This window comes from Dermochelys coriacea, chromosome 2 (assembly GCF_009764565.3).
Source record: "Dermochelys coriacea isolate rDerCor1 chromosome 2, rDerCor1.pri.v4, whole genome shotgun sequence".
NCBI classification, from domain to species: domain Eukaryota; kingdom Metazoa; phylum Chordata; order Testudines; family Dermochelyidae; genus Dermochelys; species Dermochelys coriacea.
In genome coordinates, this window is record NC_050069.1 from 199,475,176 (window position 1) to 199,494,287 (window position 19,112).

The 19,112-nt window shown below is 37.9% G+C and overlaps 1 protein-coding gene across 5 annotated transcripts in view; it reads left to right on the forward strand.

The window, feature by feature from the left end:
* TOP2B (DNA topoisomerase II beta) overlaps window positions 1-19,066 on the forward strand; it is a 132,446-nt gene extending 113,380 nt beyond the window's left edge. For 3 of the 5 annotated variants that reach the window (XM_038392082.2, XM_038392081.2, XM_043509016.1), the window contains exons 26-36: window positions 511-666; window positions 810-893; window positions 6,788-6,985; window positions 7,347-7,491; window positions 8,926-9,084; window positions 10,802-11,006; window positions 11,809-11,891; window positions 12,223-12,333; window positions 14,685-14,807; window positions 18,255-18,352; window positions 18,580-19,066. In XM_038392082.2, the coding sequence (XP_038248010.1) occupies window positions 511-666; window positions 810-893; window positions 6,788-6,985; window positions 7,347-7,491; window positions 8,926-9,084; window positions 10,802-11,006; window positions 11,809-11,891; window positions 12,223-12,333; window positions 14,685-14,807; window positions 18,255-18,352; window positions 18,580-18,741 (1,524 nt within the window). In that variant the 3' untranslated portion in view covers window positions 18,742-19,066. Of the gene's footprint in view, window positions 1-510; window positions 667-809; window positions 894-6,787; window positions 6,986-7,346; window positions 7,492-8,925; window positions 9,123-9,153; window positions 9,241-10,801; window positions 11,007-11,808; window positions 11,892-12,222; window positions 12,334-14,684; window positions 14,808-18,254; window positions 18,353-18,579 lie in introns of those variants that run through there. The other 2 variants (XM_043509015.1, XM_043509017.1) reach the window with 2 other exon arrangements.
* The last annotated feature ends 46 nt before the right edge of the window (window positions 19,067-19,112 follow it).

Here is a 19,112-nt window from a genome sequence, read left to right on the forward strand (position 1 = left end):
ACTGATTCATAGTTGATTTCACTTCCAACTTTTAAATGTTAGAAATCACTTATGAAAAAGGTTTTTAATTTTAATCAGTTATTTTTAATACTGCTATTGAATTTGTTTATTTACTTATCGAAATATTTTTAATTTAATTTATTTATTTTTATTTGTTTTATATTGTGTGTGTGTGTGTGTTTTAATTATTTTCTACTTATTGCTACCATATTTTAATTATATATAATGTATCATCATGTTACCATTACACATCTTGTGTTTGGTATTTAATAATAGAATTTCTGGTAAGAGAAGGAGAAATGTTGATTCCCTCCAAAACTAAAATTCATAACACCCTTGGTTATGGAAGCAGTTCCAGATAACAACTAAAATATTAGTGTCCCTTCCTGAAAGAGACAGTTGTATAATGTGATTGGAATGCACTGCCATCTAATTCAGTCTCTTTTATAGTTGTAAAGTATGTGTAAAATCATAATTTGAAATTACAGTTTGAATACAATTTCATTGCAGGCAGCAGAAGAGGAAGAAACACAGAATCTGAATGATGATGCCTCCTCTTCTTCAGGCTCTACCTCAGGCCCTGAATTTAACTACATCTTAAACATGTCTCTGTGGTGTCTTACTAAGGAGAAAGTAGAAGATCTAATTAAACAGAGAGATTCAAAGGTTTGAATGTTGTGGAAAAACCATTTTGAAACTATTTCATCAGCAACATTAGATCTAATATAAAGCATTTATATTGTGAATTTTCAAATTTGGTATTCTTCATATAGTAACCTAAATTGCTACATACTACCTTTATGTTTTAGGGGAGAGAACTCACTGACCTCAGGAGGAAGTCTCCTTCAGATCTCTGGAAAGAAGATTTAGCAGCTTTCATTGAAGAGCTTGATGTATGTTTAAATACATTTATGAATAAGTTTTTATTAAGAATTAACATTTTAATTGTTATTGTTTTCCTTAAAAAACAGTTATAGAAATAATGTACAATAAATTGGGAGCAGGAAATCTTTTGATATGTCGTGCCAGGATGGCTGTTTTCTTTCTTCAACATATAATTGGGGTTGTCAGTTAATCGCAGTTAACTCATGTGATTGATTAAAAAAATTAATCGGCGCTTTAATCACACTGTTAATAATAGAATACCAGTTAAAATGTATTAAATATTTTTGGATGTTTTTCTACATTTTCAAATACATTGATTTCAATTAGAGCGTAGAATATGAAATGTACAGTGCTCACTTTATATTATTTTTTTATTACAAATGTTTACACTGTAAAAATGATAAAGAAATAGTATTTTTCAATTCAGCTCAGACAAGTACTGTAGTGTAATCTCTTTATCGTGAATTTACAAATGTATGTTTTATTTTTGAGTGCAGTTATATAATAAAAAAAAATCATGTAAAACTTTAGCATCTACAAGTCCACTCAGTCCTACTTCTTGTTCAGTCAATTGCTAAGACAAGCAAGTTTGTTTACAGTTACAGGAGATAATGCTGTCTGCTTCTTATTTACAATGTCATCAGAAAGTGAGGTGTGTGCATGGCACTTTTGTAGTCGGCATTGCAAGGTATTTACATGCCAGATATTTTAAACATTTGTATGCCCCTTCATGCTTTGGTCACCATTCCAGAGGATATGCTTTAATGCTGATGACGCTTGTTAAAAAAATGATGCATTAATTAAATTTGTGACCGAACTCCTTTGTGGGGGAGAATTGTATGTCTCCTGCTCTGTTTTACCCACATTCTGTCATATGTTTCATGTTATAGCAGTCTTAGATGATGACTCAGCACATGTTCGTTTTAAGAATCATTCACTGAAGATTTGACAAAATGCAAAGAGGGTACCAATTTCTAAAAATAGATACAGCACTCAGGCCAAGGTTTAAGAATCTGAAGTACCTTCCAAAATCTGAGAGGGATGAGGTGTGGAGCATGCTTTCAGAAGTCTGAAAAGAGCAACACTCTGATGTGAAAATTACAGAATCTGAACCACCAAAAAAGAAAATCAACCATGGATGCTGGTGGCATCTGACTCAGATGATGAAAATGAACACACATCAATCTGTACTGCTTTGGATTATTATCGAGCAAAACCTGTCATCAGCATGGACACATGTCCTCTGGAATGGTGGTTGAAGCATGAAGGGTCATATGAATCTTTAGTGCATCTGTCTCAAATATCTTGCGACGCTGGCTACAACAATGCCATGTGAACGCCTTTTCTGACTTTCAGGTGATATTGTAAACAAAAGTGAGCAGCAGTATCTCCTGAAGTTCAAATTTCATGATAAAGAGATTGCAGTACAGTACTTGTAAATATTATTTATTTTGTTTTTTACAGTGCAAATATTTGTAATAAAAATAAATATAAAGTGAGCACTGTACAGGTTGTATTCTGTGTTATAATTGAAATTACTATATTTGAAAATGTAGAAAACATCCAAAAATATTTAAATAAATGGTATTCTGATAGTTTAACAGCATGATTAATCACGATTAATTTTTTTGATCACTTGACAGCCCTACATATAATCATAGAAAATTAGGGCTGGAAGGGACCTCAACAGGTCATCTATTCCCACCCCCTATGCTCAGGCAGGACCAGGTATACCGAGACCATCCCTCATCCTATCCCAGGTGTTTGTCTTATCTGTTCTTAAAAACCTCCAATGACAGGGATTTCATAACTTCCCTTGGAAACCTGTTCCAGTATTTAACTGTCCTTATAGTTAAAACATTTTTCCTAATATCTAACCTAAATCTTCCTTGCTGCAGATTAAGTCCATTCTTCTTCTACCTTCACTGGACATGAAGAACAATTGATTACCATCCTCTTTATAACGGCTCTTAATGTATTTGAAGACTGTTATCCAGTCCCCCTTTCAATCTTCTTTTCTCAGTACTAGACATGCCCATTTATTTAACCTTTTCACATAGGTCAGGTTTTCTAAACCTTTTATCATTTTTGTTGCTCTTTGGACTGTCTCCAGTTTGTCCACATCTTTTTTTAAAATGTGCCCAAAACTGGATGCAGTACTTCAGCTGAGGCCTCACTAGTGCAAGTTGAGTGCGGCATTTACCTCCCGTGTCTTATATACAATATTTCTGTTAATACACCCCAGAATATTAACCTTTTTTGCAGCTGTATCACATTGTTGACTCGTATTCAATTTGTGATCCACTTTAATCCTCACATCCTTTTCAGTAGTACTACTGCCTGGCCCTAGCCACTTCTTAACCATTTTGAATTTGTGCATATGATTTTTCCTTCCCTAGTATAGTACTTTCCACTTGTCTTCACTGAATTTCATTTGTTGATTTCAGCCCAATTCTCCAATTTGTCAAGGTCATTTTTAATTCTAATCCTGTTTTCCTAGTGTGCTTGCAGCTTGGTGTCGTCTGCAAATCTTATAAGCATACTCTCCACTCAATTATCTGAGTCACTAATGAAAATGTTGCAAAGTACCTGATCCAGGACATATCCTGACTGGACGCCACTAGATATGTCCTCCGAGTTTGAAAGTGAGCCATTGATGATAACTCTCTCTGAATATGGTCTTTCAACTAGTTACGTATCCACCTTGTAGTAATTTCATCTAGGCCACATTTCCCTGGTTTTCTTATGAGAATGTCTTGGGGGACTGTATCAAAAGTCTTACAAAAATCAAGATATATCACATATATATCATATATCCAGTAGGCCAGTAACTCTGTCAAAGAATGAGATTAGGTTGGTTTGGCATGATTTGTTCTTGGCAGATCCTTGCTTGCTGTTATCTCTCACTGATAACCCTGTTATCCTTTAGGTGCTTACAAATTAGTTGTTTAATAATTTGTTCCAATACCTTTCTAGTTATCAAAGTTAGGCTTACTGGTGCATGATTCTCTGGGTCCTCTTCTCTTTTTTTAAAGATAGATACTATTTGGCCTTTTCCAGTCCTCCGGGCCCTCAACCTGTTCTCCATGAGTTCTCTAAGATAATGGCTAACGGTTCCAAGATTGCTTCATCTTAAGTACCCGAGGTCTACTTTCATCAGGCCCTGCCGACTTGAATACATCTAACCTATCTGAATGTTTAATCTGTTCTTTTCCTATTCTGTCTTGTGTTCTGTCCCCCATGTTACTAATATTACAGTTACTGTTTTTAGTGAAGTTTTTAGTGAAGGCTAAAGCAAATAGGCATTAAACACCTCAGCCTTCTTGTTGTCTATTTTGAGCTCCCCTTCCCTGATAAGTAGTGGACCTACACTTTCCTTAGTATTTCTCTTGTTCCTATTGCATTTATAGAAGCTCTTCTTATTGCCTGTTATGTCCCTTGCTAGGAGTAGATCACAATATAAGATTCTTGGCTTGTTTAGCCTAACCAAAAGGAGGCTGAGAGGAGATATGATTTCTCTCTCTCTATAAATATATCAGAGGAATAAATACAGGAGAGGGAGAGGAATTATTTAAGCTCAGTACCAGTGTGGACACAAGAACAAATGAATATAAACTGGTCATCAGGAAATTTTAGACTTAAAATTAGACGAAGGTTTCTAACCATCAGGAGTGAAGTTCTGGAACAGCCTTCCAAGGGGAGCAGTGGTGGCAAAAGACATATCTGGTTTCAAGACTAAGCTTGATAAGTTTATGGAGGAGATGGTATGATGGGATAGCCTAATTTTGGTAATTAATTGATCTTTGACTAATAGCAGTAAATATGCCCAATGGCCTGTGATGGTATGTTAGATGGGGTGGGATCTGAGTTACTACAGCGAATTCTTTCCTGGATGTCTGGCTGGTAAGTCTTGCCCATATGCTCAGGGTTTAACTGATCACTATATTTCGGGTCGGGAAGGAATTTTCCTCCAGGGCAGATTGGCACAGGCCCTGGGGGGTGTTTACCTTCTTCTGCAGTGTGGGGCACGGGTCACTTGCTGGAGGATTCTCTGCACCTTGAAGTCTTTAAGCCACGGTTTGAGGACTTCAATAGCTCAGACATAGGTTAGGGGTTTGTTACCGGCGTGGGGGGTGAGATTCTGTGGCCCGCATTGTGCAGGAGGTCAGACTAGACTATCATAATGGTCCCTTCTGACCTTAAAGTCTATGATTCTGTGATTCTTTAGTTACATGTTAATTGCAGATCCTATCCCAGGTTTCCTTTTTCATGCAAAATACTGTCTGCTCAGTGTGTCTCTTTCTTTTATTCCTCATATCTGTGGCAATAAGAACAAACTGAAAGAAGCGATTTTTGGAATAATTACTGTGAATAATTACCTTTTAATATTGAATGTAAAGTCAAGTTTCAAGTGGTTCGAGGCTACACTTGGATCAGTCTGTCCAAAGTGGTTCCAGACTACACTTGGATCAGTCTGTCCAGAATTAGATGAAATTTGTAATTCCAAAAGTTAAAAAGACAATTGCGCTTAACTGTAATGCACAGAAAATCCTCACATGCTCAAAATTTTAATGTCTATAGAATTGAGCAAATTCCCAAATAGGTCTAATACATTGTAATATAATTATGCCAGTCACATGAGTTTATGGAAAATTAATTTTGTCAAACTATATCATTTTTGATGAGATCATGAGTTTTGTTGATAAAGATAATCATGTTGATGTACTATACTTAAGACTTCTGTAATGCATTTGACTTGCTACTGCACAACATTTTGATTAAGAAACTAGAATGATGCAAGGTTAGAATGGCACACCATAATCTGAGTAAAAACTGGTTAAGCAATAGGTCTCAAATTGTATTGAAAACAGGAAATCATCATTGAATGGGTGTGTTTCTAGTGGGGTTCTGCTGGGATTGGTTCTTGGCCCTACACTATTTACATTTTTATTAATTACCTGGAAGAAAACAAAAACATTACTGATAAAGATGATAGAAAGTTTGGGGGAGTGATGAATAATGAAGAAGAAATGGCACTGAAAAAGAGCAATCTGGATCACTTGGTATTTTGGGTGCAAGCAAACAATGTGCAATGTGACTACAGCCAAATGTAGTCATACAACTAGGAACAAAGAATATAGTCCATACATACAAGATGGGAATCTCTGTCCTGGGAACAGTAATCTGAAAAGGATTTGGGCATCATGGTAGAAAAATCAGCTGAACATGAGCTCCCAGTGTGACCAAAAAGACCTAATAATATTCTTCAATGTATAAAAAGGGAAATATTGAGTAGAAGTAGAGACATTGTATTACATCTGTATTTAGTATTGTATTACAGCTGTGTCCAGTTCTGGTGTCCACAATTCAAGAAGGACATTGAGAAATTGGAGAAGATTCAGAGAAGATCACAAGAATGGTTAAATAATTGGAAAACATTCCTTTATAGTGAAAGACTCAAGAATCTCAGTCTATTTAGCTTATCAAAGAGAAGGTTAAGGGTTGACTTGACCATAGGCTATAGGTACCTATGTGGGGAACCAAAATTGAATGATAGAAGGCTCTTCAATCAAGCAAGCAAAGATATAACAAAATCCAGTGCCTGGAAGTCAAAGCTAGGCAAATTCAAACTAGAAATAATGTGCAGGTTTTTTTAACAGTGAGGGTCACTGACTGTTGAATAACTTGCCAAGTTTTATGGTGGATTCTTCATCACTGGAAGTTTTAAAATAAAGATTGGATGTTTTTCTAAAAGAGATGCTTCAGTTCAAGCAGAAATTAATTCAGAGAAGTCCATTGAGAACATCTAAACTAGGTGGTCCCAATGGTCTCTGCTGTCCTTATAGTCTATGAATTGTGTTTAACAAGTTACTTATATCTCTTTCCCCTTATTGCTAATTAGAAAGTAGAAGCTCAAGAAAGAGAAGATATTTTGGCTGGCATGGCTGGTAAACCAATAAAGGGTAAAGTTGGTAAACCCAAGATGAAGAAACTTCAGCTAGAAGAGACCATGCCATCCCCATTTGGTAGAAGAATAGTTCCACAGGTTACATCTGCCATGAAAGCTGATGCTAGTAAGAAATTGCTAAAGAAGAAGAAGGCAAGTCAAAATACTTAATTTATCATTTTCATGCTAGTTCTGTAGGAAGTGCTACTGCTTTTTACATTAGCAGTTTGCACAGGAAGAATCCTGTGGAACTATAAATCCAGTGGAACTATAAAGACACTTTTGCTTTATATTGCCCACAGTCTACAAAAAGGACAGCACTAAATTTCTGGTTGCTTTATATTGGCAAGCTTATTGTAATTACTTACTGCTGTTTTTTTCACCACCAAGTCTCAGTATTGGCCTGTTTATTCTTTGGCAAAGACTAATAAATATATTACAGTTTGGTCCTAAAGCACACAGTATTGCTATTTCTTTTCACTACAGATTTATCCACCTCCTTTTTAATTTTTAGGGTGATCTTGATTCTCTAGCAATAAAAATGGAATTTGATGAGGAATTTGGTGGAACCCCAGCAGAGGGTGGTGGCGAGGACTCACTGAATACATCTGTCTCAGTGTCTAAAACTCCTAAAACCAAGAGGGAGAAAAAGGAGCCTGGTAAGTTACTTGCACACTGGTAATTAAACTCATTACATATTATATAAGATACACAGCTGGCCAAAGTTACGTACGTGGTTTTTTTTATATTATAATATATATATTTTATATTCATCCGATGAAGTGAGCTGTAGCTCACGAAAGCTTATGCTCAAATAAATTTGTTGGTCTCTGAGGTGCCACAAGTTCTCCTTTTCTTTGTACTATATTTATGTTCATTATATTATTAACTTTTTTTGTACCTTTTAGTTTGTTAGAGGCTGTAGGAATCTTAAACATAAACATTTTTGCTTTATACTATATTAGTGTAACAGAAGTGACCATATGCATTTTTAAAAGCATTGCCACAGGAGAAACATACCATAATAATTACCACTGTGTAGCTTTATATAATCCTTCCCATGCTAAGGTTATGTCCAAGTGCTTTCGAAAAGCTGTACCATAGTTTAGTAGCACAATAACAATGACAGTAGGCGAAGTAGTAAATGCTGTAGTTGCATAATCATATTCATTCTAACTTCCTGGTTTTAGTAACTAGTAATTGACTAAAAAGACCACTATTGTGCTGAGTTTTTCCACGTTTTGTCTCTTTCCAAAGACTATTTAAAATTTTTTTTGCCAGAATGCTTGTTATGGGAGTATAAATAGAGTGGAAAAATAATTTATTTAATTATAAAAAAAGAACTTCTTTCTAATAGTCTTTGGGGTTGTTAGATTATTGCAGAGGTAGAGGTGAAAGCAGGGAGGTAAGGCGGCACTTCGAACAGCTATGGGTTTCCAGAGTCTAGACAAGCCCCCTGACTTTCAAGAACAAATGTGCTGCTGAGACTAGTAAAAGGCAGCTTTTGGATACCCGTCATTCTTGAAGTGGTCCCCAGTACCACTGGCCATAGCTCATGCATACAGAGCTACAGAATCATGAAGCAGCTCAGTGCCCAGGCTATGCATGTCTGTTCTCAGAACATGTAATTCAGTTGCCAGAACTTGTATCCTGGCACCACAGAATAACCAATGGATGTCTGTGTCCTGAGCAGCATGTAACCTTCTAGTGATACAAAAAATAGGGGAGGAAAGCAAAAAAGAGAAAATAAAAATAGATTGTAAAAAACTAAACAAACAAAGAGGATGCAAAATGAGAAAGTAAAAGACAAAGAGAGAGAGGCGTGTGTATAAGAGAAGGGGCTTCAATCTTCTGTAAAGTTGTATTACCCGGACCTTCAAAGATTGGTAAATGTCCTTCAGGAAGAAGAGGGAAATGAGAACTTGATACTCCTTTCAGAAAAGATGAACTTGATAGTCCATTTCACAAAAATGTAGGAAGCCAATTTTAGGCATTATAAAGAATAAGAAAAAACACCATAAATCTATGTCTCCCCCAGCTCCCATAACACTCACCCTCCCCTACCCTGTTCTAAGTATTTCATTTTATTGTAGGTACCAGGGTGAGAAGAACACCATCTTCCACAAAATCCACTGCAAAAAAAGTGAAGAAACGAAACCCTTGGTCAGATGATGAATCCAAGTCTGAAAGTGATTTAGAAGAAAATGAACCTGTGATTATTCCAAGGGACTCTTTGCTTAGAAGAGCTGCAGGTACTCCCAGTTTTTTTGTAAAAGCAGCACTGTGTATTATAGAATGACTGTAGGTGAACTACTGTATGAACAGAATATGCAAACTTAAGTCTTAAATATGCCTCTCAGAATATCTTTAATTCTAATCTTTCCTTACTTTGAATAGAGGACTTGATAATGTGCATATAGCTTGTGTTGTCAATTCTGCTCTAAAATACTGCTAAAATTCTACTTAAAATAACACTAAGCTTTATATTAAAGAAGGAGATACATTCAGTTATTTATGTTCCCTCATAAGAGGTAGGTTTCACATCCTTCCTTAAGAGATGAATGTTTCTTGGAATTAACTCTTTACAATAGTAGGTTTTGCAGTGTAGACTGGCAGCTGCTAGAACTCCATACTTCCTAGTTAACAGGAAAAAAAAAAAAAAAACTAATGAAACAAGATTCAGCTATTACAAAGCAGTTACATTATATATTTTTAACTAGGTAATAGAGGCAGACTACTATAAAACTACCAAAAGAAAAACCACAATCTGTTCTAAAATATTTAGTTCCTGCTATATGAAAATACTACAGTCTGAGGTAGACAGCATCTGAGAAATGTATCCTGAAAATTGTTCATAAATTTAGGGATTTTAGAAACAGTTTGCTCAAGCTTTATAATAATAAAGAATGGAGATAGGTTCAGTCATTTATGTTCCCTCTTAAGAGGTAGATTTCACATCCTTCCTTAAGAGATTAATGTAGATGGCATTGATTAGTGTCTACAGAACACTACCATCTCACAATGGCTAGGCATTGGCAATCTGTGATTTGTGTTTTTATGCAAAATTTGTTAATTTTATTACCTTGTCCTTTCAACCCCCAAATCACCATTTGTTTGCTTTTTCTACCTGTTGCATCTTGTCATAAACATAGATTGCATTTTATTATTTGTTTGTGAAGTGGCTAGCACATTGGGACACTGATAGAAGGCTCTTCCATCTAGCAAGCAAAGATGTAACAAAATCCAAAATTCTGCAGAAAAGGATCTGGGGATTACAGTGGATGAGAAGCTGGATATGAGTCAACAGTATGCCCTTGTTGCCAAGAAGGCTAACAGCATATTGGGCTGCATTAGTAGGAGCACTGCCAGCAGATCAAGGGAAATGGTTATTCCCCTCTATTCAGCACTGGTGAGGCCAGTTTTGGGGCCCCCCCTCTACAGAAAGGATGTGGACAAACTGGAGAGAGTCCAGTGGAGAGCAAAAATTAGTAGGAGGCTGGGGCACATGACTTACGAGGAGAGACTGAGGAACTGGGCTTATTTAGTTTGCAGAAGAGAAGAGTGAGGGGGGATTTGATAGCAGCCTTCAACTACCTGAAGGGGGGGGGTTCCAAAGAGGATGGAGCTAGGCTGTTCTCGGTGACAGATGACAGAACAAGGAGCAATGATCTCAAGTTGCAGTGGGGGAGGTTTAGGTTGGATATTAGGAAAAACTATTTCACTAGGAAGGTGGTGAAACACTGGAATGCGTTACTTGGGGAGGTGGTGGAACCTCCATCCTTAGAGGTTTTTAAGGCCTTTCTTGACAAAGACCTGGCTGGGATGATTTAGTTGGGGTTGGTCCTGCTTTGAGCAGGAGGTTGGACTAGATAACCTCCTGAGGTCTCTTCCAACCCTAATCTTCTATGATTCTATATGCTACCATAATACAAATAATAACTACATTGAAATGCTTTCCATTTTTCTTAGCTGAAAGACCCAAGTATACTTTTGATTTCTCAGAAGAGGAAGATGATGCTGATGACGATGATGCCAACAATAATAATGATTTAGATGAACTGAAAGTAAAAGCATCTCCGGTCATAAATGACCGAGAGGATGAGTTTGTTCCATCAGACAGTTTAGATAAAGATGAATATGACTTCTCTCCAGTCAAATCAAAACCTTCACCAGAGTAAGCACAGTAACCAAATAGCTTCTTTAATATTATTTTTTAATTTAAGATAACTCTTTAGTGATTTTGGTCCATCTCAAATCAGAAACATGGAGATCATTTTGGGGACAATTGGGCAATGGATTAACATGTTAATAATATGCATACACAAAATGATCGTATTAAAGGCTAAATTATACCTGCTGGGGAGGGGTGGAGGTGCATTTCACTTGTGTGTGTAAATGAAGCATAATGTGTTCTAGGAATACTTCCTGACCCCCTCCTTCCCGGAGTTTGGAGACTGGAGAGGGATAGCCTCATACAGACATGCCAGCTTTGGAACCTAGATTTAGCTTAACCTTATCCTCCCCCATATTTCCTAAACAGCATGTGCAACCTCCTTATGAGTGCCTCCTATATGGGTAGATTGGAGAGAAGGGATTCTCAGCCTATTCTCACCTTTCTAATGCACCTATGTGGAAGCAAGCATATTGTGGCCCAAGTAGTACTATAATGTTGAAGGTGCTGCTTGCCAAATGGCATTGCTAAGTTTCTCTGCTTCTCACCATGCCCCCTGCCTCATTTTAGTATACAAAATAGGTTGACAAAAATAGCAAAACTGAACATTTCCAATAATGTCAAATGGTCAAAAAATTTGGCTGAGAAATAGTTATATAGTGGTAAATTTTTTCAAAAAGGTAGCAAAAGTGCTATATATTTTACAATACTAGTTTAATCTTGGAAGTGTTTAGTACAGTGCCTGTACAGTACAATGTATATAGCACAACGCATATACAGTTTCTTTTTTTCATTTTTTTTAAAGGAGAAAAACATCTCACGACAAGAAAAATCAAGATTTTGGAAATCTGTTCTCATTTCCATCTTATTCTCAGAAGACAGATGATGGTATGTTTACTCAGTTAACACTATAGACACACACTCACTCACTCAATACAGACTTTGTAGGTTATTTGGTCAAATCAGAAAAATCCCTGGAAATCTGGAAAGAATAATGCTAGAAAAACAAAGCATATGCCAAAAGTTTTGTAGTTGTCAGATTATCACAGATTAGAAGAATTTGCAATGTCTTTATAGGCTCCCTAGAATGTCATGTGTACTTTCTTCATAGCCTTAATTTTAACTGGAATCAAATACATTTTATATCTAGTAGAATTAAATCATGCAGTCAGTGTATATGCTTACATCATGTCCTGAACTCTTTTTTGTTTGCTTTTAGATGCAACAAAATTAGACAGTGATGAAGAGGATTCTGCTCCAGTTTTCTCATCTTCATTTACCCTGAAACAAACAGAAAAAACTCCAAGTAAAACAGTAGCTGCTAAAAAAGGTAATTAGCTGTATTTGTAGTAAACCAACCTATTTACTGAAAGCTTAGTTCTCCTAAATAACATTACTTCTACAGATCCCCATAGTGGGAGTTCCTTTCCTTGGGACGCAGTGGTGTGGAACAAAGAGTACAAATTCCTTCCAGCTTCTTAATTATATTAGTCTGTCTCTCTTCACTGGCCACTGTGATCACAGATCCTAATTCTTTCCATGTCTGGGATTAGTGTTAAAATTCAGATTGGTGTTCATGAACTTTTTTTTTTGGCCATTAGAGGCTCCATGACCTGAGTGAAACTCTAGGTCCATATTGGACAGCTCCAGGAGGCACTTTTAAACTGAAGTAGTCACTCCAGGGTGCTCATGCTTTGAAGTTTTCTCCAGTGGGTTGGGCAAACAACGAATCTAAAGGCTCAGAGCACTTCTTGGATCTCTTACGGCTGTTCTTAAGATAAATAAAAGATAACATGAGCACTGAGGAGAAATAATCAGGATTCTCTGAATCTGGTAGGGAATTGGAGATTAAGATCAATTTCACTTAGCGTAGTTGTCTTTCTTGGATACTAGGAATCCTGAGGATAAGAGGCCATCCTTGAAGCTTTGGTTTAGTTTCAGTGGGGATGACAGAATTGGTCTCTCTCACAAGGCCTTTGCACGCACTGCAGAGAGAATTAGAATTCTATTTAGAATTATTCTATTAGAATTATATGGGGTGAATTGTCCCCATATAAGTGTATTGTTCATTGGCTGAATCTGATCCTGCAGTGATGATTGGATTTTTTTTTTAGACCTGTTAGCTAGCACCAAGACTCATCAGGAGGTTCAACTCTATCAGTCATGGTTCTGAAAGGAAAGTGAGGCACAAAGCTACTGATTTTTTTGGGCAACCCTCTGATCACGGTGCTTGTGTAAATGCTTCCCATTTTCATTTTGGTCTGTCTTTCCATGAGCTATTTCTTCTCCTGGGCAAATTCCTTCCTTATGGGTTCCATCTCATGGCGTATAGGTCTGGGGACTGCTAGCGCAGTGAGAGGGGATCTGTCTTTTAAGGATAAGAGACTTAGGTCCCACTCTAACAAAGTAATTAATTATAAATGCATACTTAAGTGCTTTGCTAGCTCTTAGTGAATGATGAGATACTTGTTTTTCTTACCATGCACCTTAACTTAAAATGGTGAAAAATATGGTTCTCTTCCACATGGTGTTCAAACTAGTTGGCCCTTACCTTTAAGTCACTGCACAACTCTGCCTCTCCATACCTTTCTGCCCTTGTTTCTTTCATGTTTCCCTTCTCCTCTCCTGCACCCAGCTCATCTACTCCTTCATGACATTGGCCTCTGTACCCTGCCTCTTCTGTTTCACCCCCAGTAGTCTCATAGGCTCTTTTCTGCTACCCCTCCTTTTTCATATCCTTCTTCAAACAGAAGAATGTTTCTCTGCTGTGCTGTTCACTAGCCTCACTAAATTACTACATTATGTCTTACTGCTGTTATCCCATCCTTCCCCCTCAAGAAACTGTCATGTCTGATAGCAGCTATAAACTTTTCAGGGCAGTGAATGTTTTTTTTGGGACATACTTCACAAAAAGTTGGGCTTTGTGAAATATAGTAACTATTACTAATTTATTATGTAAGTCTAAAACCATAAAACTGAACATTGAAAAAAAAATGTTTACTTGAATAGAACGTTTTTCCATTTTGAGGTTAACATTCTCAGCTGTAATAAATGTGAAAAAGAAATATGCACACTTGAAGTCTCTGTGTGGATGCAGACAATTTAACTTTTTTCAAAACTGAAGTGATGCATTGTCTTTAAAAACAAATACCCATTTTTAGACTTTAAAACAAAGCTGTGTTTGAGTTATTTGTGCACAAAACACAAGAGTCTTAAATAAAACATCTGTTTTTGAGCTCCAGTCTCATTGATGCAGTTAATTCCATAAACGACAAATATTGACCTCCAGTTAATGCAACAGAGAGAGAGCTTCAGCCTGAGTATAAGGGGCATAATTTTCCCAATTACAGAAAACTCTTCTTGCCTACTGATTTGCTACATCAGAGGTAATCAATAGGTGACCATAGGCCAAATCCGGACCGCCAGATGCTTTTGAACGGACTGTGACATCTTTTTATTTACTTATCATCAGTATTGTTATTGTTTTTGTATTTTCTCTGGAGTCTGGACCGTGACAATACCTTGACCAAGAAATCTGGACCTTGACAAAAAATAATTAATTACCCCGTGCTACATGATAATTATACTATAATCAGAATGCCTAGTATCTTATTTAACTATAAGATTTATTAACCTAATATGTGAATTCAGCATCTTTAGTATCTCTGATTTTGTGAACAGCAAAACCAGCTTCAGACATACCCTCTAAACCTAAAAGATCTCCCAAGCGGAAGAAGATGGAAATTATAAACTCTGATTCAGATTCAGAATTTGGCATTCCAAAGAAGACTGCACCACCCAAAGGTAAGGATTTTGGTGCACTGCATTTTTAGGATTAGTATATTATTTTACTATAGATACATCTCTGTAGAATTTTACTACATTATATCTTACTAAGGTTACCCCATCACCACTAAAGCTTACACTTCCAAGCATGTTGTATTAAGTGAATTGTCTGATTTTTCTCAGCTTCTCTGTACAACACAGGGTCAAATTGAGTTTTGTGAATGAAAAAACAGCACTGTTCCTAAAACTAGAACGGAGTGTCATGAAAACTGTTCATTTCTTAATATGAACTAGTCAGCCATGAGATCATAGAATCATAGAATATCAGGGTTGGAAGGGACCTCAGGAGGTCATCTAGTCCAACTCCCTGCTCAAAGCAGGACCAATCCCCAACTAAATCATCCCAGCCAGGCCTTTGTCAAGCCTGACCTTAAAAACTTCTGAGGAAGGAGATTCCACCACCTTCCTAGGTAACGCATTCCAATGTTTCACCACCCTCCTAGTGAAAAAGTTTTTCCTAATATCCAACCTAAACCTCCCGCACTGCAACTTGAGACCATTACTCCTCGTTCTGTCATCTGCTACCACTGAGAACAGTCTAGATCCATCCTCTTTGGAGCCCCCTTTCGGGTAGTTGAGAGCAGCTATCAAATCCCCCCTCATTCTTCTCTTCCACAGACTAAACAATCCCAGTTCCCTCAGCCTCTCCTCATAAATCATGTGTTCCAGTCCCCTAATCATTTTTGTTGCCCTCTGCTGGACGTTTTCCAATTTTTCCACATCCTTCTTGTTGTGTGGGGCCCAAAACTGGACATAGTACTCCAGATGAGGCCTCACCAATGTCGAATAGAGGGTAACGATCATGTCCCTCAATCTGCTGGCAGTGCCCCTATTTATACATCCCAAAATGCCATTGGCCTTCTTGCAACAACAGCACACTGTTGACTCATATCCAGCTTCTTGTCCACTGTAACCTCTAGGTCCTTTTCTGCAGAACTGCTGCCTAGCCATTCAGTCCCTAGTCTGTAGCAGTGCATGGGATTCTTCTGTACTAAGTGCAGGACTCTGCACTTGTCCTTGTTGAATCTCATCAGATTTATTTTGGCCCAATCCTCTAATTTGTCTAGGGCCCTCTGTATCCTATCCCTACCCTCCAGCGTATCTACCTCTCCTCCCAGTTTAGTGTCATCTGCAAACTTGCTGAGGGTGCAATCCACGCCATCCTCCAGATCATTAATGAAGATATTGAACAAAACCGGCCCCAGAACCGACGCTTGGGGGCACTCCATTTGATACCGGCTGCCAACTAGACATGGAGCCATTGATCACTACCCGTTGAGCCCGACAGTCTATCCACCTTATCATCCATTCATCCAGCCCATACTACTTTAACTTGCTGGCAAGAATACTGTGGGAGACCATTTCAAAAGCTTTGCTAAAGTCAAGGAACAACACGTCCATTGCTTTCCCCTCATCCACAGAGCCAGTTATCTCATCATAGAAGGCAATTAGATTAGTCAGGCATGACTTGCCCTTGGTGAATCCATGCTGACTGTTCCTGATCACTTTTCTTTCCTCCAAGTGCTTCAGAATTGATTCCTTGAGGACCTGCTTCATGATTTTTCCAGGGACTGAAGTAAGGCTGACTGGCCTGTAGTTCCCCGGATCCTCCTCCTTCCCTTTTTTAAAGATGGGCACTAACTTAGCCTTTTTCCAGTCGTCCAGGACCTCCCCCGATCACCATGAGTTTTCAAAGATAATAGCCAATGGATCTGCAATCACATCCGCCAACTCCTTTAGCACTCTCGGATGCAGCGCATCTGGCCCCATGGGCTTGTGCTCGTCCAGCTTTTGTAAATAGTCCCGAACCACTTCTTTCTCCACAGAGGGCTGGTCACCTCCTCCCCAGGCTGTGCTGCCCAGTGCAGTAGTCTAGGAGCTGACCTTGTTCGTGAAGACAAAGGCAAAAAAAGCATTGAGTACATTAGCTTTTTCCACATCTTCTGTCACTAGGTTGCCTCCCTAATTGAGTAAGGGGCCCACACTTTCCTTGACTTTTTTCTTGTTGCTAACATACCTGAAGAAACCCTTCTTGTTACTCTTGAGATCTCTTGCTTGCTGCAACTCCAAGTGTGATTTGGCCTTCTTGATTTCACTCCTGCATGCCTGCCCAATATTTTTATACTCTTCCCTGGTCATTTGTCCAATCTTCCACTTCTTGTAAGCTTCTTTTTTGTGTTTAAGATAAGCAAGGATTTCACTGTTAAGCCAGGCTGGTTGCCTGCCATATTTACTATTCTTTCTACACATCGGGATGGTTTGTCCCTGTAACCTCAATAATGATTCTTTAAAATACAGCCAGCTCTCCTGGACTCCTTTCCCCCTCATGTTATTCTCCCAGGGGATCCTGCCCATCAGTTCCCTGAGGGAGTCAAAGTCTGCTTTTCTGAAGTCCAGGGTCTGTATTCTGCTGCTCTCCTTTCTTCCTTGAGTCAGGATCCTGAACTTGACCATCTCATGGTCACTGCCTCCCAGGTTCCCATCCACTTTTGCTTCCCCTACTAATTCTTCCTGGTTTGTGATCAGCAGGTCAAGAAGAGCTCTGCCCCTAGTTGGTTCCTCCAGCATTTGCACCAGGAGATGTTTCTCATTGTTACAGCATTACACATTGACTCGGTACCTCCCATAATAGACAATGTTGTAAAACTGCTAAGTGAACTGTACTTTATGAAAATTCATTTAATGGCACAAAACCTCTTTCTTCATTATTACTAATGTTTCTTATAGGAACCTTTATTCTTCAGATGCCATTTTCACTTTTGGGTCTCATGTTCCCAGTAAAAGACAGAGCAAAGCTCTCCTACTGTAGGAGGTTTTGGCCCTTTGAATCAATTCGGTGGGAAACCAGCTTTCATCCCTCACACTATGGCCACAGCTGAATTTTATAGTTGGTTCACTCCCTCACAGTTGAGAGCTCCTAAGTAGATACAACACAGAAGACCGAACAGAATAGCCACAGAGACTACATGGAAAGAATGCCTCAGTGATGAGACATCAGGCTAATTCCTCTAAATAGATGATGATGACAGTTGGTCATGGATAGCCTGTAAGGAGAGTGGAGATCTCATTTAACTACCGCTGCCTCAGAGATCCAACAGCTGTAGATCTAGCAGAGCACTGCCCTGTCTTGAACTGAGTGCATGAAATGCAAGAGTGAGATTCCTATGACAAGACGATAGTTTCAAAGAAGCAGAATTAAAGGTATGAAACAGAAAGTGAGACACATAGGAGTGGCAGAATGGTAGCATTTTACTTACATTTTGCATAGATAGAAGTGAAACTGTAGAATATTTTAGCGTTTGGATGAAATTAAACTGTTTTAGAAATCTATCTGCTAACATTCAGAACACCAAGAAATTTCACTTTTTTAATATCAGTAAAATTATTTTATTTTTTTTCAACCAGGAAAGGGTAGAGGATCAAAGAAAAGGAAAGCATCTGGTTCTGAAAATGAAGGTGAATACAACCCTAGGAAGAAAACACCCAAGTCAGCCCCAAGCAAGGTCAGTTCAGAGTCTGTTGTTGCTTTAGGTTTGGCTTCTTGATATCTGGCTGCTATTTTCTGTATCACATGAAGCATTTTTACAATATTTTAAAATGTTTAAATCTGATCATTATTGTGAACTGGGATTTTAGATAGGTCTAAAATATAGATGTTATAGAAATGATTGTTTTCAATGTGAATGTCGGAATTCTGTATTTTTATGGCATCATGGGTTTTTTCTTTCAGAAATCCAAGAAAGCCTCCTTTGACCAGGATTCTGATGTAGACATCTTTCAGTCAGACTTCGCTTCTGAACCAGCATCTAAGCCACGGATGGGTCGGGCTAGAAAAGAAGTGAAATATTTTGCAGAGTCTGACGAAGATGATGATTTTACTATGTTTAATTAAGTGCCCAAAGAGCACACACACATTTTCCAACAAATATCTTGTGTTGTCCTTTTGTCCCTTCTGTCGCAGACTTTTGTACATTTGACTTATTTTATGTGATGATGTAATTGATGGTTTTTATTGTGTGTAGGCATTTTAACATTTTGTTCTTACACCTACAGTTTTATGATCTTTTTTACTCATTGAAATGTCATGTATTTGTCTGACTGGCTCGTAGAAATGTTTTAGTCAGCTGTGCTAAAGCACATATTTTAATTGTCATGGTTGCAAACTGCAGACCTGCTTTTTGAAATGAAGTTTAAACATTAAAAATGGAAAACTGTCAGTCTTTTGTGTGAAGATTTGGATTACAGGTACTGCTTCTACACAGT